Genomic DNA, 24,280 nt, shown 5'->3' with positions numbered 1-24,280 from the left:
ATTGTGGTATGTACCTATAGCACATGTATTACAAATTTAGAGAGAGAACAGCAGGCTGGGGGTCTGATTAGCAGGCCCACAGCCTCAGTAAGTCGAAAACCAGTGAAGCAAAAAGCAAAAATTGGGGTGACCATAGGATAGCAGACCCTACTCTCCTACAGTGTTCCACTGAGTTCCAGAACTAATCTTGTGTGGCTGATCATTACCAGATCTACTTCCTGAACAATATTGCTCAATGGGTCGTGTACGGTTTGCAGTCCAATTTGATTTCTAATTTGTATTGGTGCTTTGGCTGGGTTCTTGCTCAGGGGGGGGGGGGGGGGGGGGGAGGGGGGGGGGTCAGAAATCTTACCCCCCCTGAAGATTCTGGGGGAGGGGAGCTCAGATCGTATCATTTTGGGACAATCTGATTAATAACAGCACTCCAACAAAGTAGCCTAGTACTTAAGTAGCAAAGAACACATTTCAGTGAGAATTTCTAGACAAACCCCTACTAGGTATGGCTTAAGCAACAGGCCTCTCAGAAATATACGAATGTGCAATATAAGCAGCACCAAACGAGAAGAGCTCAAACAGTAAAATTCACAAACAAATTTAGTAAAAAGAACAAATATTGTAACTAAACCAATGCTAGAATAATAAACATTGGTTAAGAGAATCAAGACTTATGAATTATTGAAGTAAAGGTCAAAATGGCCAACAAGAAACAATGGGAAGAAAAAAAAGTGTCAATAAGTGACGGGGTGTCCAATGCCTTTCAGGGGCCGTATTACAAATAGTGCCCCTGGGGCACAACAGGTGGGCGCAGCCTCACCCACACCAGGGGGAACTATGGTATTACAGAAGGATCGCAGACGCTTGTGTGCCCCATCTGTAATACTGATAGCACTGGTGCCAGCGCTATCTTCAATGGGTGTTCATTATTTGCATGAGAGCGTGGCCTCATGCAAAGGAGGGAATCCTTTTGACTCTACGCCATACTACAGATGCGGGTGCAGAGGCAAACATGGTCTTAGTAGGTGAACAGGCAGTGCACACCCTGAGGGCAGCCCTTTGGAAGATAGAAAGAGGGTCCCCTGGACCCGCAGGCATTTCCCTGCAATTAGATCCATCTCCCTTCTTCAAAGTGCAGGCAGGTTGTCGCCTGCAGTGTGAAACACTGAGCAGCTTTGAAGTGCTGTTCCATATTCACTGAATGTCCTGCCCCTAAAGCAGCGAGAGTTCATTTATTTTAACAAGGCGCAATGACCTAGTTTGCATCAGGTCCATTTATTTAAAGGTGCGTCGTGGCACAAACAAAGAGTGCGCCCTGTCACTAATACTGGCCCAGGGTGGCCATGATGTAGTGCAGGTGGTGCAGAGCCTAGTGTTCACCATGATCAACAGTTTTACCTTCGGACTTAATCTCTCAGGTGAGGTCACTCAGAAGAACAAGAGACACGCGAAGATGCTGTGGCCAGTGGCAGCTCCACAAGTCCAGATATGGTGAATTCAGGGTCCTGTTTCACCGTCCGCTTCTGCACCAAAAAGCTCTAAGTGAGACCAGACTGCAATCTATAGCAGCAGAGGTGGTTTTTCTGCTGAGATCACTTGACCGCCTTTTCCCATAGCTACTCTGCATGTTTGCACTTAGCTTTTTTTCCTGGAGCTCGAGGACAGCCAGGAGTTGGTGGCCTGTGCAGACTGGTTTTATGTGTAGGTCTCTTGCGGTGAAAAGAGCCAATATGGCTATGAAAAAGTCAGCAACAATGGCAGGCTCACGTCACAGCCTTGATATAATATGAAGATGCTGCTATCAGTGATCCTGCCTGGCCTTTTTGTGGTCATCTAATGTAACTCTTTCCTGCCCCCCACCTTCCTGAAATAAGTGGAGGCGGATTAACCTCCCTCTCTCGTGCGGCTACAGATATTCCAGGAGGCGACTGCCCCAAAAAGCCTTCTGTTCTGTACACAGTCCTTGATAGGTGCCTTTCATACTTCTTCTGTGGACTGAGGAAAACTAATTATACTGTTGGGGACAGGTGGTAAGCAGTAACCTGACCAATCCAGTTTGGAGACTCTTCTGCCCAGGCAGAGATGACAAATGTACATAAATCTCACATTTTAAGTAGTTTTGCTAAGGTTATAAGTGGAACGATATATTTGATTTTGTAAATAAATATTACAATTCTGAAGAGTTTGATTTTCCAGCCCTTAAAAAAGTCAGGCAATGGCAATGTACATTTTATACTTAAAGCGGCCTTTATACAATTGTTCCAGCCTAAGCAGTAAAAGCATGTTTGAAGCCAGTTACTTCAGAAGCACAGTTGCCCCATGTCTCTGGTATGTCTAACATCTACACATGCCACACCAGGATATTGTCTGCCTCTAGGGATTACTAATTCAGCTAATAACAGAAGTAGCTTTTAAACATGCCAGAAGTGTTTGTTTAGACAAATGCTTGCTGCAGTCTGGCTTGTAGCCTCTCAGGATTGATGTTATGTTTTACAGTCACGCATGTTGACCATCTAAATCCACACCAAAACCTACACATGACATTTGGCATGTGTCACTGGTGCATTTTCTGCACAACTGTACTCAGCCTTGAAATAAGAATCATTTATGCCAATTGGGATTAGCCGGTTATTTACCATGTTTAGGAGTCAACATATGTGCACTGGGTGGTGTTTAGAGCATCCCGGCGGCCATAGTCCAAAGATGCTACTACATCCTGTCTACAAGATGGGGATAACTGCAAAAAAACACCAATCCTACAGAGTATATTTGCTCCAATTTTCTATAACAGCCATTCACCTAGCTCAAAGAACAAAAAGCTCGTTTAGTTATCACACTGCCAAGCTAAAGAGGACAAATACAGTGGGTGCCTAGAAGGGGCAACCACATCACAGCTGTGGAAAATAATGAACTTATTTTTTAAATCTATTTTTGTTTGTTCAATAAAACATGAGGAAAAAATGCAAACCCAAACCATACAGAGCGTAATGCACAATGCAAGCCATGAGAGGGTAGGAAGTCTACAATTGTAAATGTGCAAGTCATGGTATATCCAAGATCTCTATAGCATCATATAACAGTCTCACCTATCTTGCATTTTTCAGACATTAGCAGACGATGCAATAAACCGCCAAACGGGATGAGAGCTACCTAATTATTCGTTTGAAAAGTTGTCAAGGAACAAATCAGTTTATAGAATCACAATTTCTGACAGGCAGAAAAGATTCGGAAGCTTATGCCTTATAGTCAGACCCTCAACCTGTCTTCTCACCTTGTTTTTAGATGTTAGTGGATTCGGCTTTAGCAAGAAGAGGAAAAGGCGAGTGAATTGGTTGGAGCTTGCTGGAACAGATGAAGTGTCTGTAGTGAGGATGCCTATGTGAATTGTTGGGTTAAAGTTGGAAAACTGAGAGAATACTGACCTCAGACGAGGGAGAAGAGCGACCAGGAGTGGAATACTGTTGTTCCAGCCCAGGAGTGAGAAGTAGAGACATATTCCAAAAGCTGACAAGCCATTGAGCAAGTGTGTTCTGGCGGGCCTACTACACAGAGATGGAATTGCTGAGTGTCCCTAGGAATCAAACCTGCCCTAACCTTTGCATATTTTAATCTAGGGAATTAGATTTACAATAGTGATATTAGGTCTGGCAAGTGAGAGCTTACCTATCCCCTTTACACAATGCATGACGATGTCAAGCTCCTGCCCTGGGCGGAGCTGCGCAATCAGGATGTCGTCGTGCACAGGGCACAGGTCAGCCTTCGGGAACAAGTCCACCTGGTTTCCAATCGGGACCCACTTCATCTGCTTTGTATAAACTGGAGAAAAAGAAAAAAGTACAACACCTGTTGAGGAATGTACCTGGTGAAATATAGAGCAAGCATCGGGAAAAATACACAGGGGAGGATCTACCTTAAAACAACAACTAGGGCTATCTGCAAAAGAGAATGCTGCGCCTCCCCAAGACCTAGTGCAAATAAGTTAAGACCCACCCCGCACAAAAGGTCTTACACATTGAACTGCACAATACTTTTTTTCAAATATTCATTGGGTCGCTTTGTTGCTCTTTCAACCTGTTCTCCATGAAGTAAGCCAGCCCTTGTACAAGTAATAAATAAAACCAAAAACTAAAATGCATAGGAGTCTATTTTTAAAATATAATCGGATTTCTTAGGTTTTTCCTTTGGCAAGACAAAGTGTGGAGATGGGCAAAGAGATTTATGCAACAGGTTCTTTAAATTTCCTGTTTGGTCTTCTGACCGCAGCAGGCTTGAAAAGTCATGATTCCATGTTAAATATTCAGGCATTCAACAAGGGAATTTGCATCAGATGTTCTTTCTGAATTCATGGGAGAGGGATAGAGAAGGGAAGACAGAAAGACAGAGAGAGAGAGGGGGATAGAGAAGGGAAGACAGAAAGAGAGAGAGAGGGATAGAGGGATAGAGAAGGAGAGAGAGAGAGAGAGAGAGAGAGAGAGAGAGAGAGAGAGAGAAGGGAAGAGAGTAAGAGAGAAGGGAAGGGAGAGAGCGAGAGAAGGGAAGGGAGAGAGCGAGAGAAGGGAAGAGAGCGAGGGAAGAGAGTGAGAGAGAAGGGAAGGGAGAGAGAGAGAGAAGAGAGAAGGGAAGAGAGTGAGAAGAGGGGAAGAGAGAGTGAGAGTGAGAGAAGAGAGTGAGAGAAGGGAAGAGAGTGAGAGAAGGGAAGAGAGTGAGAGAAGGGAAGAGAGAGTGAGAGAAGGGAAGGGAGAGTGAGAGAAGGGGAGAGAGAGTGAGAGCAGGGAAGAGAGTAAGAGAGAAGGGAAGGGAGAGTGAGAGAAGGGAAGAGAGAGAAGGGAAGAGAGAGTGAAGGGAAGAGAGAGAAGGGAAGAGAGTGAGAAGGGAAGAGTGTGAGAAGCGGAGAGAGAGAGTGAGAAGGGGAGAGAGAGTGAGAGAAGGGAAGAGAGTGAGAGAAGGGAAGAGAGTGAGAGAAGGGAAGAGAGAGAAGCGGAGAGAAAGTGAGAGAAGGGGAGAGAGTGAGATAAGGGAAGAAGGAGAAGGGAAGAGAGAGTGAGGGAAGAGAGTGAGAAGAGGGGAAGAGAGAGTGAGAGAAGAGAAGAGAGAGTGAGAGAAGGGAAGAGAGTGAGAGAAGGGAAGAGAGTGAGAGAAGGGAAGAGAGAGTGAGAGAAGGGAAGAGAGTGAGAAGAGGGGAAGAGAGAGAGAGAAGAGAGTGAGAGAAGGGAAGAGAGAGTGAGAGAAGGGAAGAGAGAGTGAGAGAAGGGAAGAGAGAGTGAGAGAAGGGAAGAGAGAGTGAGAGAAGGGAAGAGAGAGTGAGAGAAGGGAAGAGAGTGAGAGAAGGGAAGAGAGTGAGAGAAGGGAAGAGAGTGAGAGAAGGGAAGAGAGTGAGGGAAGAGAGAGTGAGAGAAGGGAAGAGAGAGTGAGAGAAGGGGAGTGAGAGAAGGGAAGAGAGAGTGAGTGTGAGAGAAGGGAAGACCTGGTTTCCAATCGGGACCCACTTCATGTGCTTTGTATAAACTGGAGAAAAAGAAACAAGCATTTGCAATGCAATAGGTCTCGCATTAGGAAAATTTGAGCTATTGGTATTGTAAATTACACATTTTTTATTTATGTGTTGATTTTGAAAATAGCGAAATTAATAGCTTTGTCATTTACAATGCCAATACTGTTAACTTTTGCAAATGTGACACCTGTAGCATTTGTAATGCAACATGTTTTGTATTTGTGACTTAGATGTATTGATATTACAAATAACAATGGCTTTGAATTTTTTAAAATAATTAATACTTAAATAAAATGTATTGTAATTTATAATGGCAATAGCTTAAACTTTTGTAAATAACTTTTGTGAAGATTATGTTCAGTGTATTTTATTGTGACGAAAATCCAAGAACAGAAGTGAAATATTAACATCTTTTTATGACATTTGTAATAAAGCTTGAAACATTGAGAGAACAGATTTGAACCAGTTGTTGTTGAATGGTTGCACAGATTGATGCTGTGGTGGCGCTGAGTGATGTTGTGGTGGCGACGAGTGATGCTGAGGCGTTCAGTGATGCTGTGGTAGCGCATAGTGATGTTGTGGTGCCCCTGAGTGATGCTGTGGTGGTGCTGAGTGATAGATAGTGAGCGCGATAGATAGTGTGAGGGCGGATGTGGCGGTGGACGTGGTGGTGGGTGTGGTGGTGGTGGTGGTGGTGGTGGACGTGGTGGTTGTGGACATGGTGAAGGATGTGGTGGTGGAGGAGGAGGTGGACATGGTGGTGGATGTGGTGGTGGTGGACATGGTGATGGACGTGGTGGTGGAGGAGGTGGTGGTGGTGGACATGATGGTGGTGGATGTGGTGGTGGTGGTAATGGTGGTGGATGTGGTGGTGGTGGATGTGGTGGTGATGGACGTGGTGGATGTAGTGGTGGTGGACGTGGTGGGGGTGGTGGAGGTGGACATGGTGGTGGAGGTGGTGGGTGTGGTGGTGGTGGACATGGTGGTGGTGGACATGGTGGTTGTGGACATGGTGATGGACGTGGTGGTGGAGGAGGTGGTGGTGGATGTGGTGGTGGTAATGGTGGTAGACGTGGTGGACGTGGTGGTGGTGGTGGTGGACATGGTGGTGATAGTGGTGGTGGGCGTGGACGTGGTGTGCGTGGACGTGGTGTTGGTGGACGTGGTGTTGGTGGATGTGGTGGTGGTGGTGGTGGTGGACGTGGTGGACATGGTGGTGGTGGACGTGGTGGTGGTTGGTGTGGGAGGGTTAAAATCTGAAGCACTCCAGAGGCGACGAGAATCGCTTTTACAGAAATTCAATGAGACAGGTATAATCTTTGTGATATTTGTGATATTTGTGAGGTTATTTGTAGAGCGCGGCGTTCGCTCCGTAGGGAGCATCTTGGCGCTAAAGATCCTGAGTGATCGAGCCTGAGGTTGAAGAGGGGATTAGATGGCCGTTTTGGCGTAATCATCTGAGAGGTTGAAAATCCAGGTCTTTAAAGATATCTGTAGTTTAGTCGTGGATTTATTTTTCCGTATTACGTCATATGAAACTTAAATGTTCAATCTTTGTAAATACAGTCCGATTAAATCATAGGACAGTTCATCACATGTGTTGATGCTAATTACACTTTGAAACGAGCAAAAGCTCTTTATCAGGGGGGATTTTCTGGGAAGTAAAACAAATGAAATACGTGTCTGAATCCAAGAAGACAGATTGCGAGCAAGACAAAAACATTCAACTGTAGCAAAATGCTACGTCTGGGGTGAAGGAAACAAAACTACAGCAGTAAAAGACTCTAGGAGAAGGTGCAGAGTAGGGCGCCCCGTTTTGCGCGAAGCGTGTGGGTGAAAATACTGGATCTAAAAATACCCGAGTGAATTCACGTGTTCCGAGGCATTTATGTGCGGAAAACAGGAGAAAAAGAAATGTGCTTAGGACACACAACGTGAGGGTTAAGAACTTGAATGGATCTGTGACACTAATCAGTGAGTGAGCTCTCAAAACAAAGAGAAGGAATCTTGCTGAAAAAAGCAAATGTGTCTTTAGATGTGCGACACGGACAAAAATAAATGACCTATGGACGTGGAAACAAGCATTATTAAAATGTAGCCTAGCCTAACAAGAAACAGCGCGGCAATCGGTGCAAGTGATGCCGCACATTAAGCCTGCTGGTTACTGAGTTAAATACGGGTGACTGAAAGTGATCGGTGAAAACACAATGCTCTGAACAAGTGAATATGTAAGAGTTAGCGCGGTTAACAAGTTTTGAAAAGGGCCTTCCACCACGCAGCTGCATTTTTAGTATTGTAGGAACCGTTTGAGCTAGAAACAAAAAATATTGTTGTTAAAATATGCAGACGATAATGTAAATGCGGAAAATCTATAATTATGCAAAAATCACGCGACCGCACAATGATATAATTCCCGTAGCCTTGCTTTTAGCCTCCATGTATCATTCAGGCAAGTTCAGCGGACTTAGGGACACATACTTCCCCAGAAAGATACTTCGACTTGTGCTAGAAACAAAAACTTAACAGAAATATTGAAAGTATACTCAGTATATTATACTACAGTATACCAATTATAATGGTATACCACATGAACAGGAGAACAGTAATGGAATTAGTAATACGAATAATGACCATAATAAAACAGTACGCAGCACAGCTCTGCGATGCACACTAATGGCGGCACGGCGCTGTAAACATCTCAACATAGAACTCAATTGTAACTTTGAAAGTAACTCGCATCACGGTGACAGTGACAACAGGAATAACGCCGACACTCACAATAATCACATTAATAGGTATCATACAGTGTGTAGTGATGCGGTGCTTATATTCAATAACCAGTTTAGGCCAAGCCGTGGTGATATGTTATGTGCAAGGGAGTTATTGGGAGGGGGAGGGGCGGGAGTGTGTGCAGGAGGAAAGGGACAACCTGAGAGGAGAGAGGCAAGATAACGGACAGAGCCCGACTGTTGTGCTCAATAATAACACGGAACTTGAAAAACGGGTTTGTTGGAAAGGAGGAAAAGTAGAAGGTTGGAAGGGAAAGGAAAATGCACCGGGGAGGTGAAAAAAGTAACAAAAGGGAAAGAAGCGAGGAGAGCGAGAGAGTACATATAGAAGGGAAGGAAAACCTCAAAGACTTTGGATAAAAGGTGAATGACAGAAGGAAGGAGGTGAGGAAATGCACTGGGAGTGAAGGAAACAGTGGGAGGAAGGAAGGAAACTGCGAAAGGCGGAGTCAAGCTAGGGAGGTGAGAAAAGAGAACGAGGTGAAAAGACGAGGGAGAGAATAATCTAGAAATAAGGAAACAACCCAAGACAGAGAGAAGGAAGGTGGTTGAGTAGAGTGGGGGAAAGGGCAAGAAGGGCTGGGGTGAAAGGCCAACGCGAGAGAGGGGCGGGAGGTAAGAGATGAGTGAAGAGAGAAAGTAGGGCTCGCAGAACAGAGGGTGGTAGAAGGAAGTTTCCAGAGGAAAAGATATTAGGAATGGCAGGAGGTGAGAGAAAAGAGACCTTGGTAGAAGGAGGGAATATGGGAAAGAGGAGCTCAGTGGAAGTCGGGGAAATGAGGGTAGATTGGGGTAGGTAAAAGTATGGAAAGACGGGGGAGCAGCAGCCTGTGGTGTGAGAGACAAATGTTGGAGTGCGAGCCTTCCTTTCAAGTCGGGTGGGGGAGCAGGGGAGCCAGCAAGTGGGAGGGAATGACTGAGGCCAAGCGCGCGCTAGTGAAGCGTCACGCTTCAATACTTAACATGCATTGTGAGAAATCTGCTTGTTTAAGAGAGTTTGGTCACATGTAATGGATTCAGAGCAAAGTAAAACATTGGAAATGCAAGGCCTCTAATTAACAGAAACAATACAGCTTTTTACACATATGCATGCTATTTGTAAACACCTGTGAAGTACTTACTTGTGGCTCCAAGAAGACTGACGTCAAGCCATGCAGCTACTTTGAAGTTATTGGTTTCTTTGTGCCCGTGAAGCACACAATTGTAAGAATACCTGCAAAGTACTTTGGTGCGGCCTTAACACCAAGCCAAGCTGGCACAGCTTTCCTAGCCCCTATCACAGTTACGTTGGAAGATAAAACCTGAACTACATTAATGTCCCTAAGCAGCAGGGAGTCACAGCTGCACAGGGAAAAACAGGTGCAGGCTCATAATAATAATGATGAAATATAAAATTTGTGCTTACAGTGTGCGCTACAGTACAGTGTGCAGCAGAGAAGTGTGCCACACTGAGGAGAGCGCTCGCTGCTATTGCTCTACCAAGGCTTGTGTGCACTAACATTAACATTTGGGCAAAATACATGGCGTTGCTTTGGGCCGGATAATGGTTTTGCTTTGGGCCTGGTAATGGCAGTGCTTTGGGCCTAATATTTAAAGGCCATTGCGGTTGCCAGGTATGTCCGTCGTATTGGGCTTCCTGAAAAAAAGTGAGGAATGCTGGCTCTGCTGGTATCATAGGAAGAGAGCAGACTCGGCAGGGTCTCCAAGGGAGTACAAGAAGGACCATTTACAGCTCCGGGTTGGGAAGGGAAGACTAAGCTTGCCGCGCCGGTAAAATATATGGAGCCCGCTTAATTACTTTTTGATTCAGGTGGGCTGGTTTTTACTTATCGACCTGGACAAGATGAAAGGCTATACTGGCTCCTTCGGTATTGAATAATGTGGCGCGCAGATGCACTAGCATTCTAGCAGCATGTACAGTAACTCTAAAGTATCCTAGCATATAAGATACGGCTGGATGAAGTGTTCACATCTAACATGGGGCAGCTTCAGATATCTGCACCAATAGCTATTTTATGGGGAAAGACGGGCATTTTACAGCATATGCTAATAAATATTTACAAAATAAAAACAAACAACAAATAAAAGTGTTCAAACCCAAAATAATAGACAATAAAAATATGTGCATTTAAGAGCCCAGGAGTGAGTGACTGCCCAGGGCATTCATCACACCGCTACCACACAAGAGGGTGGGTGCATTTAAAGGGGAGCTGCATGTTTTGGGACAACTCAAGCACAACCGAGCTAACGAAGCACAGAGCTATTTGTCGTGCAGCAGTCTCTGCATAACCTTGATCCAAAGCAAATGGTATTTAGTCACTGTTTTCTGCCGGCTTGCGGCACTGATGTGAGAGTAAATTCACACAATGTTTATACTTTAAAAACCTGTGAAGTACTTAGCTACGGCTCCAGAAAGACGGACACAAAGCCACGGAGCTACTTTGAGGTGATTTGTTTTTTTGTGCATATAAAGCATACAATTTCAAGAGCACCTGGGTGCAGCTTTAACACCAAGCAGCAAGTTTAAATGCAATCTCTTAAAAGACGACCAGCTCACACTAAACAGCTCTAATAAAAAAAAGTGTGTGTTTTGGCCAAGAATGCAACTGGTCGGCAGGGGCTGTAACTTTTTGCATTTCATGAACATCACCCGCTTCGCAAAATACAAAAAGAGCATAGCATAAAAATAAAATGTAATCCAAAATAATAATACCTAGCGGACCAAAACTAGGCAACATCTGGAAATATATATAAATGATAACCCGATATTCACACAGTTGGTAGGGGAAAAACGACACATATAGCAATCTCAAATTTTAGCAGCTATAGGTAGACAATTTTGAACAAAAGCGCCTCCTGAGTTGGGCTTATCTCGAGGAAGCGCATTCCTCAAAGGCTCTGTTAAAACTAGCTGAAACGCGAGAACAAGCCCCCAGTAACAACAGGATGTTTATGGGCTGTTACCAGAGCTATTATACACATTAAACCAGGAAAAATTAGAAGTTGATCCCAAAGACTATTTAAACCTATGCACAAAACAAAAAAATATATAAAAACACACACTGATTTGCAGCAAGCAAAATAACCTACAAAGTTACATGCAGATTTAATGGTTAAAAAGAAACAACGCGATTAAGAAGGCACATCCTTTTTAGCCCCGGTCACAAAGTAATGTTGGAGAATAAAACGTGAACTAGGTGAAAGTTCCCCTTAGCAGCAGACAATAACAACTACACAGGGAAATAGAGGATATATAAAATATGTGCATGGAGCGCACGTTCTACCTAGGTGCTCTAGGCACTTTAGTGCGTTGAGGAAAGATACAAGGTCCGTAAAAAAAGCTACGAAGGTTCTGGTGTTATTGTAAGGTGGATGAGAGTTATACTTCCCTTACTGCAGCGGTTCTAGGGGCCTATGGAGAGTCTTAGTGGCACCATTAAAGTATAGTGTACACGAGTCAGTCATTAAACCACAAAAAAGTAGAAACTTATCCCAAAGACTGTTCCAACTATAACTGCTGTTCTTATAGTAAAATACCGCACTGGCAGGGTTCAAGGTGCCCGGTGCCACTGCACCAACTGTAGGTGCGCCCTTGCTCTGCAGTCCTGGCAGCTGTCTCTTCGGTAGCGTAAAATAAATGGCGTCTATTTTAAGAGAACATGGGAATCTTCAGGTCACGCACTTTCAGTAAAAGCAGTCGGTTCTCGAGCTGCTCTGGGCCCGTGGCGGGGTGAGATGCGCCTGGGGCCTACTCGAGGACGGACCTTGCCCTGGCGCTGAAGGAATGCAGCTGACCTTGAGAGGCACTTCGCAGTGAGATTTTTTAGGTCTCGGTAATATCCGGTCTGCTGAAGGCAGACCGGATGTCCGAGAATTAATGTCAGTAAGAGGGCTGCTTTATCCCGCCCTCTTTTTGGCTCTCCCTCCATTGGCTGGCTTCCTAAACGGAGGCCAGCCATTGGAGGAGAGAGCCGTCCCTCTGAATAGGCTCCGTCTTTTTCGGATTTGGGGGCGTCATTTTTGCTGTTCTTTAGCTCATGACGTAGTCCGTCACTCAGGACAGCAAAACCACGCCCCCAAATCCGAAAAATATCGGAAGCTCGAGTCCGCCATTTTCTCGCCGTCTAGCCTGCACCAACTCTTCCCCTGTAAGGTCGCCTCTTCAGTCACCTTGCATCCTCCCTCTCAGCCCCTGCAGACTCCCACTTCCCTACTCCCTTTCGCTCTCGCCCGTCCTCCCAGTCCGTAGCTCCATGCTCCAGCAGGCTCCCTCTCGGCGCTCCTCGTCCTGCGCGCTCCTCTGCCCTGTAACCTCCCACCTCCCTGCACTCTCACTCTCAGATCGCCTCCATCCAGTCTCCCTCCTCCCTCTACCCACCCGTACCCATTGACCCTAGAAGACCTCGGATACCGTATGAGCCCTGGATCCCACCGATACGCGAACACCCCCCTCCACCCCCCCAACCCCCACCCCACCCGTCTTGCCGGCGGCGAGTTCTAGCATAAGGAAATCCTCAGGAGCGCAGGCCGCTGGCAGCGCGAGCCACGTCAGGCTCATAACTCATTGCAATCATTGAATTAGCATCAGGGTGTCTAGTGAGGGGACAGGCGAGAGGCTGAAGGTACGGGGGCTCACAGGGGGGAAAGCACTTTGAAGCGACCGTCACCCGTCCTCCCAGTCCGTAGCTCCCTGCTCCGGCAGGCTCCCTCTCGGCGTTTCTCGTCCTGCACACTCCTCTGCCCTGTAACCTCCCACCTCCCTGCACTCTCACTCTCAGCTCGCCTCCATCCAGTCTCCCTCCTCCCTCTACCCTCCCGTACCCATTGACCCTAGAAGACCTCGGATTACCGTATGAGCCCTGGATCCCACCGATCTGCGAACACCCCCACCCCCCGTCTTGCCGGCGGCGAGTTCTAGCATAAGGAAATCCTCAGGAGCGCAGGCCACATTAATTACTGGCAGCGCGAGCCACGTCAGGCTCATAACTCATTGCAATCATTGAATTAGCATCAGGGTGTCTAGTGAGGGGACAGGCGAGAGGCTGAAGGTACGGTGGCTCACAGGGGGGAGAGCACTTTGAAGCGACCATAAAGTGGCAGATTAGAACTAAAGAAACCAGTGTAAATTTAAGCGGAGGTGGGTCTTGGGCATTTTTGCTTCTGTAGCGAGTTACGAAGCAGTGTATGCGCAGGTGACTTTTTGTGTACCTTCCAGGCGGGTGCAGGTGGTTACTGTGTGCCCCCTAATTGTGTGCGGATGCCTCATACTGTTCGTTCCAAAGTGAGTGTGCGGGTGCCTGGGACTGTGCATCTCTGGTGTGTGCTTTGCAGAAGACCTATGTGTTGTGTATGTTGTTCAAGTTACACGAGCGTTTGAGCGCGCATGGAACTTTAACAACAACGAGAGCGTGTGTGTTTAGGCGCATGAGTGAGCGGATGAATGTGTGTTTGTGTTTAAATGGTTGCGCGTGTGTGTGGATGCATGTTGTGAAGGCGTGTATATGTTTGAATGTGTCGCGAGTGTGTATACTGATTGGTTGGAGGTCGCGTGTGATTGTATGGGTTTGAAGGGACCGTGTTGGATACTTAGAGGGAAATTTACGGTTACGGGTATTCATGGGAATGTATCTGAATCTCGAAGGAACAAAATAAAGTATGCTTTCAACTACCTGTTTCCTGGATTCCTTGGCATAATCTTGCACTTTACAATACTGTGCATCTGTTCCTCCCACTCCCCGGTATATGTGGTGCATTGTATTGCCGATATCGCTTTAGGCAATGCCTGCATTTCCGAGGTTTGGACGCGTGACAGCATGTACTTGGCTCTTTCAGTTGTGAGGATTCTGCCTCCATCCTAGATTGCAAGATATGGGCTTGTGCTTAGTATTGTCTTCACTACCTGTAGAAACCTTACCTCCAGGTGCCTGCTGAAAGCAGGTACTGTCTGTAGCACTCCGATGTGCAGGCGGCTGACTCTGCTTTTTTCACCCATTTGTTTGCATGTGTTTGGTTTAGTACAGTTTATGTCTCACAAGTCAGAGACACATGGCATGTCCCTTTAGGTGCATGGAGGCCAGCAGCACATGTGTACTGTGTATCCGTGAGGTACATGTGGTTAATGTTCCTGCACCTCATAAGTATGCGCAGGCTGCTAGTAATATCTGTGTAAGAGACTGGAGTCGCTACCTCCAGGTGTGTGCAGCAAACTCCAGGCACCTGTTGATGCCTGGCACTCACTCTACCACCCAGGTATGTCCTAGCAGATGCTGTGTGAACCTGCCAGGTGTACGCATGTGGCTAGCACTTAGTGTGCCTCGTGCTGGTTTCCAAACCACTTGCAGCGCGTGCATCTCCTAGCTGGCTGGTAATGCCTGTAAATCGCTAATGTGCCGAGCAAGTTGCTATTTCTGTTCTGTACTTTATAGGCATTTTATCTTCCCTGTTTCAGAATGTGCTGTCTTTGTGATTGCCACACAGCTCTGTGACATCACAGCCTGCTGTCTCATCAGCCCATCCACATTAGCAGGTTTGAAGTGCTGACATATGGTTCAGTGCAAATCATCTGGATTAAAATTAGTTTTCATTGAGAAATTTAGATGCGGGTTAACTGAGCGGCTTCTGCGTGATAATTTACAAAACTTGTACTGTGTAATGCCACGCTCTAGCCTTTGTCCTAATGAGTCGATGCCAGAGTGGCCAGCGCCCGGGCCAAAGTAAAGGAAGCTTTTGCACCCACAGTATGTGTCCTTCTTTGCAGATAGGTGACATGCAAGAGATGGGGGTGGGGGAGAGAGATGGGCGGATTTTGTGTGTGTGTGTGTGTGTGTGTATATTATGTATTCTGTATGCATCCTTGACTAGATCATGACTTATTTTAAGACCCTGCATGGTCTCCTTTCAGACAGAAACTCGGCTTCTCTTTCCCCACTGGGATCACGGATTTGGAGGCCCGAGTCAGTAAGGTAAAATGAATGAGCAAACACGCAGTGAGGCTTTTAGAGAGAGGAGGGAGGGGGGGGGGGGGGCGAGGATGTGGATTTCGAGCATTTGACATATGTGATTATCTATCCCAGTTGCGGAATGAATTGCAGCATTTCATAGACTTTGAAACAACTGGAGTAGTAATAACAGTAAAATAGCTCCCATCTTGAACCATATCTTAAATAGCACCAAGGGACACTGCCCATACTCCCTAGAACAGTTTCCTATACCCTTTCGTCGTCCTTCCTTTCACTTATCCATCCACACATCGGTTCCCGCTTTCACCCTTTATTCATCCACATTTGCATGCTTCCTTCATTGTCCATCCACTCGTCTGTATATGCATGCATCCATTTATCTTTTTAGCCATTGATCCAGTCACTAGCCCATCACCAATCCTCAATTCACTCTGCTACTCATTGCTCCATCCATTACTCCATTGGTTCATTCTAAAGTCCATCCATCCTTCCACGCTTCACCATTTCTTCCTTCTTTGTTTCAAAGTTTTCTTCCTTCTTTCACTCTTCCTTTCCCTTTCTATTCTTGTCTTTCTTTCTGCCCATCTCACTTTTTCCTCCTGTGTAGATAGCTTTTTGTGTGGGTGGCTCTGTGTGTATAAATGCAATAGGTCATGCATATGCAAGCGATTAAGCTATTGGCATTGTAAATGACAATGCTATTTATTTATGATAAAAAAAGTCATAAGCAATGCCAATAGCTCTACCTTTAATAATGCCGAGACCATTGCATTGTAAATGCTTGTTTTCCATTTCTCGCAGAGAACAGGATGGGCTGGGCAAAGTCTGCAAATTAAGCGCCCTCTCGCATACCTGTGATTTTCGCCTTCCCTGTGTGAGTGGGCTGGGCGCCAAGAGGCACTCCCCGCTGTCCTCTTTACGCTTTTACTTCCCGAGGCAGGAGGCAGCTGCAGGGCTTTTTGTTCCCGCTGTTCAGGTCCACCTTCGGCGCGGCCATGAGTGATTTGCCGACCTCAGTAGAGGAGAGCAGCGCGCCCCCAGGAGGTGAGTGTGTGCACGTGCCCGTGTGCTAGTCTCAGTGAAAGGGTCCGTCAATGAATGCTGTGACATCACTACCATTCTCAAAGCCCACACTCTGACAGTGTGGAGATCTGTCTGATGTCAGTGGGCATTGGCTGATCAGGATGTATTGATTAGGTGAAGAGGACAGAATGCGATTATAAATTCAACAAGAGGAACAAGCCGTGAGCGTGCACTCTCCCGAACTTCCGGTGTCGGGATGTGCACGCTCACGGCTGTCGTGGGGCGGGACATCCGTCTTATGCGCCCACGGAGTGGATGGCTGGTCCAGAGGAGCGGTGGCAGCAGAAGACAGGAGTGGCGGCTGAGGCGCTGATGTGGTAAGTGGAGCTTAGTAGTGGGGGGGTGTGTCTGTGTGTGCGCGCGCGTGTGTGTGTGTGTGTGTATATGCATGTGTGTGTGTGTGCTTCCGTGAGTGTGAATGTAGAGCAAGAGATGTGCGTGTGCCTGTACGTCCGCATTCACGTTCCTGAATCGCCGCGCGTGCACCATACTATCTCCCTTGAAAGCCGACTCCATAGCAATAGGTCTCGAACGAGACCTAAAAAGTACAACACCTGTTAAGGAATGTACCTGGTGAAATATAGAGCCAGCATCGGGAAAAATACACAGGGGAGGACCTACCTTAAAACAACAACTAGGACTATCTGCAAAAGAGAATGCTGCGCCTCCCCAAGACCTAGTGCAAATAAGTTAAGACCCACCCCGCACAAAAGGTCTTACACATTGAAATGCACAATACTATTTTTCAAATATTCATTGGGTCGCTTTGTTGCTCTTTCAACCTGTTCTCCATGAAGTAAGCCAGCCCTTGTACAAGTAATGCAAATGCTACTTACCAGTATGCATCTGTTCTTGGCATGTAGGGCTGCTGACATTCATATCTGTGCATAGATCGCCACCTAGTGTTGGGTCCGGATGATTGCACATTGTTGTCCTGGAAGAGTCTTCGAAGTATCACGAGATAGGTGGCTCCTCCCCTGGACTACAGTGCGCATGGGCATCGCCTCCATCCCCAGATTGTTTTTAGCCATTGGCAGAGATGGAGTGAAGAATGTGAGTGATGACCATGCTATGAGCATATGTATGTAAATGAATGAATTCAGCAGCTGCTACAGGCGCCGGGGAGGAGGGTGGGCGATATGAATGTCAGCAGCCCTACATGCCAAGAACAGATGCATACTGGTAAGTAGCATTTGCAGTTCGAGGCATGTGGGCTGCTGAATTCATATCTGTGCATAGAATACATAGCAGTCCCTCCATTATCTGCGGCCGCCCGTGCCAGCTGCAGCAGTCTGAAAAAGCGTTTTTAGAACAGCCTGACCAACAGCTGCCTGTTGTTTGGAATGTACGTCTACACAGTAGTGTTTAGTGAAAGTATGTGTGGTAGACCATGTGGCTGCTCTACAGATATCTTCTAAGGGAATGTTACCTAGGAAAGCCATAGAGGCCCCCAACTTCCTGGTGGAGTGGGCCCTCGGTGGGATAGTGAGAGTGCGCTTAGCTTTAGCGTAACAGATCTGAATGCACTTCACTATCCACCTAGCAATCCCTGCTTTAGAGATAGCGTTTCCCTTGTGGTGAGTGGCAAAAGCAACAAAAAGCTGCTTGGTTTTGCGAAAATCTTTTGTCCTGTCTACATAATACATCAAGGCCCTCTTAACATCAAGGGTGTGGAGCATGCGCTCCGCCAGCGTATCTGGGTTTTGGAAAAACACCGGCAATTCAATTGTTTGGTTTAAGTGGAATTGGGATACCACTTTGGGCAAGAATTTAGGGTTAGTGCGGAGCACCACCCTGTTAGCATGTACCTGGAAAAAGGGTTCTTGGATGGTGAGCGCCTGCAGCTCGCTAACCCTCCGTAGCGAAGTAATCGCTACTAAGAACGCAACCTTCCAAGTCAGAAACTGAAGTTCACAAGAGTGCAGTGGCTCAAAGGGAGGACCCATCAGCCTCGTAAGAACCACATTGAGGTTCCATTCTGGAGCTGGTGGGGTCCTTGGTGGAATGACCCTTTTGAGTCCTTCCAGAAAGGCCTTGATAGCAGGGACCCTGAAGAGTGACAGGTGTTGTCTATTCTGGAGGTAGGCTGCCATAGCAGACAGGTGAATGCGGATGGAAGAGTATGCCAGATTGCATTGATACAGGTGGAAAAGATAACAAATGATGCTTTGAATGGAAGCATCTAGCGGGTCAATGTTGTGGTTAGCACAGTAGATGACAAACCTCTTCCATTTAGCCGCATAACAAGCTCTGGTAGTGGGCTTCCTTGCCTCCCGAATGATGTTCATGCAATCGGGAGGAAGATTAAGGTAGCCAAACTCTAGGACTTCAGGAGCCAGATCGCCAGGTTGAGCTGTTGCGGATCTGGGTGCTGAATGTCGCCACGGCTCTGCGTCAGAAGGCTGGGAGTGAGATGAAGCCTTTGATGCGGTACCACGGACAGTTCGAGAAACGTGGTGTACCATGGTTGGCGAGCCCACGTTGGAGCAACCAGGATGAGAGTCATCGAGTGCTGCCTGAGCTTGCGTGCCACCAGCGGTATCAGTGGTGCTGGGGGAAAAGCGTACGCAAATCTGCCTGACCAGTTCATCCACATCGCATTGCCCTGTGATTGGGGGTGTGGGAATCTGGCGGCGAAGCTTTGGCATTTTGCGTTCTCCTTTGTGGCGAACAGGTCTATCTCTGGATGACCCCACCTTTGGAAGTACGGTTGGAGTACTGATGGATGTATCTCCCACTCGTGCATCTGATGGCTGTGCCTGCTGAGCAGATCCGCCATTTGATTGTCTTTGCCCGGGAGATGCTCTGCCATGAGGAAGATGTTCCTCTGAATGGCCCACTTCCACATGCTCTGAGCCAGATGAGACAGCTGTGGAGAGTGCGTGCCTCCCTGCTTCTGGATGTAGTACATGGCCGTCATGTTGTCCGTCCGGATCAACACGACTTTGTTGCACAGATGTACTTTGAACGCCTTCAAGGCCATGAAGATTGCCATCAGTTCCAACACATTGATGTGCATCTTCCTTTGCTGTAGTGTCCATAGTCCCTGCACAGTGTAATGGAGTACATGCGCTCCCCAACCCTGGAGAGAGGCGTCCGTCGTCAGGACAATCTGTGGGACAGGCTCCTGGAATGGTCGGCCCTTGCAAAGGTTGTGTGGATTCCACCAATGCAGAGAGTTGTATGCCCGACCGCTCACCAACACTAGGTCTGTCAGTTGCCCATGAGCCTGAGTCCACTGACGTGCAAGGCACTCCTGAAGCGGACGCATATGTAGTCTCGCGTGCGGGACAATGGAGATGCAGGAGGCCATCATGCCTATCAACTGCATGAACACCCTCGCTGGAAGCGAGTGCTGGGGTCTGAATCGTTGGATCAGCGCCTGGATACTGGCGATTCTCACTGAATTTGGCTGCGCGGTGGCTGCTAGAGTGTCGATTGTCGCACCCAGGTACTGTCGCACGTGGGCGGGCTGGAGATGGGACTTTGGGTAGTTCAGAGAGAATCCCAGATCGTGCAGGAGATGAATGGTGCGTGACACGTGGTCGACGCACTGCTGTTCTGTCTTTGCCTGAATGAGCCAGTCGTCCAGGTAGGGAAAGACGTGTACGTGCTGGCGACGGAGATGCGCCGCCACAGTCGCTAGGCACTTGGTAAACACTCTTGGTGCCGTGGTGACTCCGAACGGCAGAACCTTGAACTGGTAATGTTGATCTAAGATCGTGAATCTGAGGTACTTCCTGTGGGAAGGATGCAGGGGAATATGAAAATAGGCATCTTTGAGGTCCAGCGTAGCCAGGAAGTCCCCCTGTTGAAGCAGGGGAAGCACCTGTTGCAACGTGAGCATATGGAAGTGCTCCGAGAGGATGTACCAGTTCAAGGGCCTGAGGTCCAGGATCGGCCTGAGGGATCCGTCCTTCTTGGGAATCAAAAAATACAGGGAGTAAACCCCTGTTCCCCGCTCTTGCAGTGGAACGAGCTCTATCGCCCCTTTTTGCAGCATGACTAGAACTTCTTGCTGCAACAAGGTCAAGTGCTCGCCTGACATAGGACGGCTCCTTGGGGGAATGTCCGGTGGAATGGACGTAAGCTCTAGACAGTACCCGTACTGGATAATAGACCTCACCCACCTGTCCGTGGTGATGGACTTCCACGCCGGCAGGAACTGCTGGAGTCTCCCCCCGACCGGTGTTGCGTGGCCGGGGGGCAGTGACAAGACGTCACTGTTTGTTGTTGGCGGTGGACCTGGAGCTATTGTTTCCACGTCCCCTGCCCTTGACATTATTGCCTCTGTAACCACCTCTATTCTTGTTGTTATACGAGGCTTGGGTGTTCGTCTTGAAATATTGTGTGGACTGGGCTGCCTGTCCCCTTGAGGTGCCTCTGGAGTTCGAGCGGCGAAAGGAACCACCCCGAAACTGCTGACTTTGTAAAGCCCCCATGGACTTGGCAGTTTCCGTATCTTTTTTCATTTTCTCCAGTGTGGCATCCACCTCTGGGCCAAACAGATGGTCAGGATTCACTGTCTGGTTCAGTATAGTTGTTTGGATGTCGGGTTTGAACCCCGAAATTCTAAGCCAGGCATGGCGTCTAAGCAGCACACTAGTATTGATAGCCCTGGAGGCTGTGTCTGCCACATCCAACGCACATTTAATGGATGCATTTGTAATGAGTTTGCCCTCCTGAATAAGCATCTCCCCTGCCTCTTTGTATTGGTCAGGCAAGTGTTGCAGTATGGCCTCTAATGTGTCATAATGGGCTCTATCATAACGTGCAAGCAAGGCTTGGGTGTTAGATATTCTCCAAATATTAGCTGCCTGTGCAGCAATCCGTTTGCCTGAGGCCTCGAAGATCTTGGACTCTTTGTCTGGGGGAGGAGCGTCACCAGTAGTTTGCGAGTTTGCCCTTTTCCGAGCATTGGAAACGACCAGGGAGTCCAATGGCAAGTGTCCCTTGATATATGTGGGATCCGTGGGCGCTGCTTTATATTTCCTGTCGATGCGAGGGTTGACCACACTGGCTCGGGTGGGCTCTTTGAAAACCTCCGTCGCATGCTTAAGCACCCCCTTCAGCATCGGTAGCGTTTTGAGTGACTTTTCGGCTACCGAGAAGGTGTCGAACAAGAAGTCCACATCTACGGGGTCCGAGTGCAGCTCGACGTCGTGGTTAGCAGCAGCTCTTTCTATGAGGGCATTGAAGGCCGCCGAATCCTCGGTCGGGGACGTTTTGGCCGCGAAAAGTTGCGCGTCCGGACCCCCCTGCGGGTCCTCCGGGTCGCCTCCGGCGGACCACGGAACATGCTCCTCTTCCGGATCCGAGTACGCCGGATAGTCGTATTCGGCATTCTCCTCGTCCGCCTCGGCCGCGACGGAATGTGCCGGCGAGTACCCCAGTGTTTGTGGTGACACAGGTTCCACCAAAGCCGGAGAGCCCTCTGAGTCCCGCTTGTTCTTGAGAGGGATCTTAAAATGTTCCAACGCCGGCTCCGTCGTGATCTTCCTTTTGAGGAGCGACAGTTTACCGGTGTTGGCGTCGATGAGTACCTCACGACGTTCCTCTTCAGCAAGGGGTTGGAGTCGAAGCTTCGACACTACCAAGGCCGCTTTCGGTGTCAATACCTCCTTCGAGGGTCCACTCTGTTTCGGCGCGAAGGCCTTCGGCGCCGACTTGGGAGGAAAGGTGAAACGGATAGGCGTTTGCTCCTTCGCAGGCTTAGGCGTGAGCTGCGGCGCCACAGTGTCCTTTCGAATCCGCTGCAAGGATTCCTCCACCTGCTTTGACAAGGCCGGAGAGGGCTTGAGCGGCTCGACATGCGCCTTCTTCGGGGCCGAGGCCCCCTGGCCACGGTCGTCGTCTCCCAGGCGCTTCTTCGGAGCCGACTTCGGGTCCACGACCCCTTTCGGAGCCGACTTCGGGTCCACGACCCCTTTCGGAGCCGACTTCGGGTTCACGACCCCTTTCGGAGCCGACGCGGCCGCGTCGGACGATTTCGCCTTCGGCACCGACCCCGAGGACTTCGGGTCGGCCATCTTGGCGTGGCTCTTTGAGTCGGCCATCTTGGATTCTTTGGAAGTTGACGCCTCTAGAACCTTCTTCACCAGCGCCACTTTCACTTTCGGTTTGGCATCCGAGGGTGCGTGACCACTTGGCTTCACTTTCGTTTTCTTCGACGCAAGTGAATGTACATAAGTGTCCGTGACCGGGCCCGGAGGCGGGGACGTAGGACTCATAGTTAGATCTTGGGTAAGGCCCGAAGGCGATCCCTCGACCTGGGCCGTAGGAGGGGTAATAACCCCAGAGTCTCGTTGGGGAAGCTCCTCCTCTGAGCTATCACCCATAGTGGCAAAAGCCTGTTCGTCGTCCCCTACCTCGTCGGTGACTTCGTCAAAGTTCTCCGCACCTTCGTCATAGGTTTCACCTTCGGATGCGGGATTAGAGTCCGAACCTTGCACGTCGTCTTCTCCCTCGACAGATTCCTCGAAAATGTCGTCTGGTGGGGGCGCCGTAGCCGATAACCGAGCCTGGAGCCGATTAGCCCGGCGAATCTTTAAAGTCTTCTTGCTTCTGAACTTCGAACACGCCATGCAGGTGTCTTCGCGGTGATCCGGCGACAAGCAGGTATTGCACACGGGGTGCACGTCGAGGTGTGAATATTTAGAGTTACACACCGGACACTTCTTAAACGGAGTTCGCTCCATAGCAAGAGTAGTAGTGTAGGCCCGTCCGCGCCGAAGGCACGTGGAAGGGCAGCGAGAGATCGGAGCTGAGAGTCAGAAAGAAACCCGCACGCAACTATACCGACGCCCAGCCTAAAGACCTTTTGGTCTCGAGTAGAACAACTATCGGTTCCGACAGAGGGAACCGAAACACATCCGAACCCAATGGCGGAAAAAAACAATCTGGGGATGGAGGCGATGCCCATGCGCACTGTAGTCCAGGGGAGGAGCCACCTATCTCGTGATACTTCGAAGACTCTTCCAGGACAACAATGTGCAATCATCCGGACCCAACACTAGGTGGCGATCTATGCACAGATATGAATTCAGCAGCCCACATGCCTCGAACTAAATAAAACCAAAAACTAAAATGCATAGGAGTCTATTTTTAAAATATAATCGGATTTCTTAGGTTTTTCCTTTGGCAAGACAAAGTGTGGAGATGGGCAAAGAGATTTATGCAACAGGTTCTTTAAATTTCCTGTTTGGTCTTCTGACCGCAGCAGGCTTGAAAAGTCATGATTCCATGTTAAATATTCAGGCATTCAACAAGGGAATTTGCATCAGATGTTCTTTCTGAATTCATGGGAGAGGGATAGAGAAGGGAAGACAGAAAGACAGAGAGAGAGAGAGGGGGATAGAGAAGGGAAGACAGAAAGAGAGAGAGGGATAGAGAAGGGAAGAGAGAGAGAGGGATAGAGGGATAGAGAAGGAGAGAGAGAGAGAGAGAGAGAGAGAGAGAGAGAGAGAGAGAGAGAGAGAGAAGGGAAGAGAGTAAGAGAGAAGGGAAGGGAGAGAGCGAGAGAAGGGAAGAGAGCGAGGGAAGAGAGTGAGAGAGAAGGGAAGGGAGAGAGAGAGGAGAGAAGGGAAGAGAGTGAGAAGAGGGGAAGAGAGAGTGAGAGTGAGAGAAGGGAAGAGAGAGAGAGGAAGAAGAGATGAGAGAAGGGAAGAGAGTGAGAGAAGGGAAGAGAGTGAGAGAAGGGAAGAGAGTGAGAGAAGGGGAGTGAGAGAAGGGAGTGAGAGAAGGGGAGAGAGTGAGAGAAGGGGAGAGAGTGAGAGAAGGGGAGAGAGTGAGAGAAGGGGAGAGAGTGAGAGAAGGGGAGAGAGAGTGAGAGAAGGGAGAGAGAGAGAGAGAAGGGGAGAGAGGAGAGAGGAAGGAGAGTGAGAGAAGGGAGAGAGAAGAGAGAAGGGAAGAGAGAGAGAGAAGGGAGAGGGAGAGTGAGGAAGGGAGAGTGAGAGAGGAAAGGA

At 48.3% G+C, this 24,280-nt stretch overlaps 1 protein-coding gene across 2 annotated transcripts in view; it reads right to left on the bottom strand.

Annotated features, from left to right (window-relative positions):
- POLR1C (RNA polymerase I and III subunit C) overlaps positions 1-24,280 on the bottom strand; it is a 143,853-nt gene that overhangs the window by 11,749 nt on the left and 107,824 nt on the right. For both annotated transcript variants that reach the window (XM_086925996.1, XM_086925997.1), the window contains exon 6: positions 3,658-3,810. In XM_086925996.1, the coding sequence (XP_086782122.1) occupies positions 3,658-3,810 (153 nt within the window). The remainder of the gene's footprint in view (positions 1-3,657; positions 3,811-24,280) is intronic.

Source organism: Lissotriton vulgaris, chromosome 6 (genome assembly GCF_964263255.1).
Source record: "Lissotriton vulgaris chromosome 6, aLisVul1.2, whole genome shotgun sequence".
Lineage (NCBI taxonomy): Eukaryota > Metazoa > Chordata > Amphibia > Caudata > Salamandridae > Lissotriton > Lissotriton vulgaris.
The sequence above is the reverse complement of the archived record's forward strand: the minus strand, read 5'-3'. Positions and strand labels throughout refer to the sequence as shown.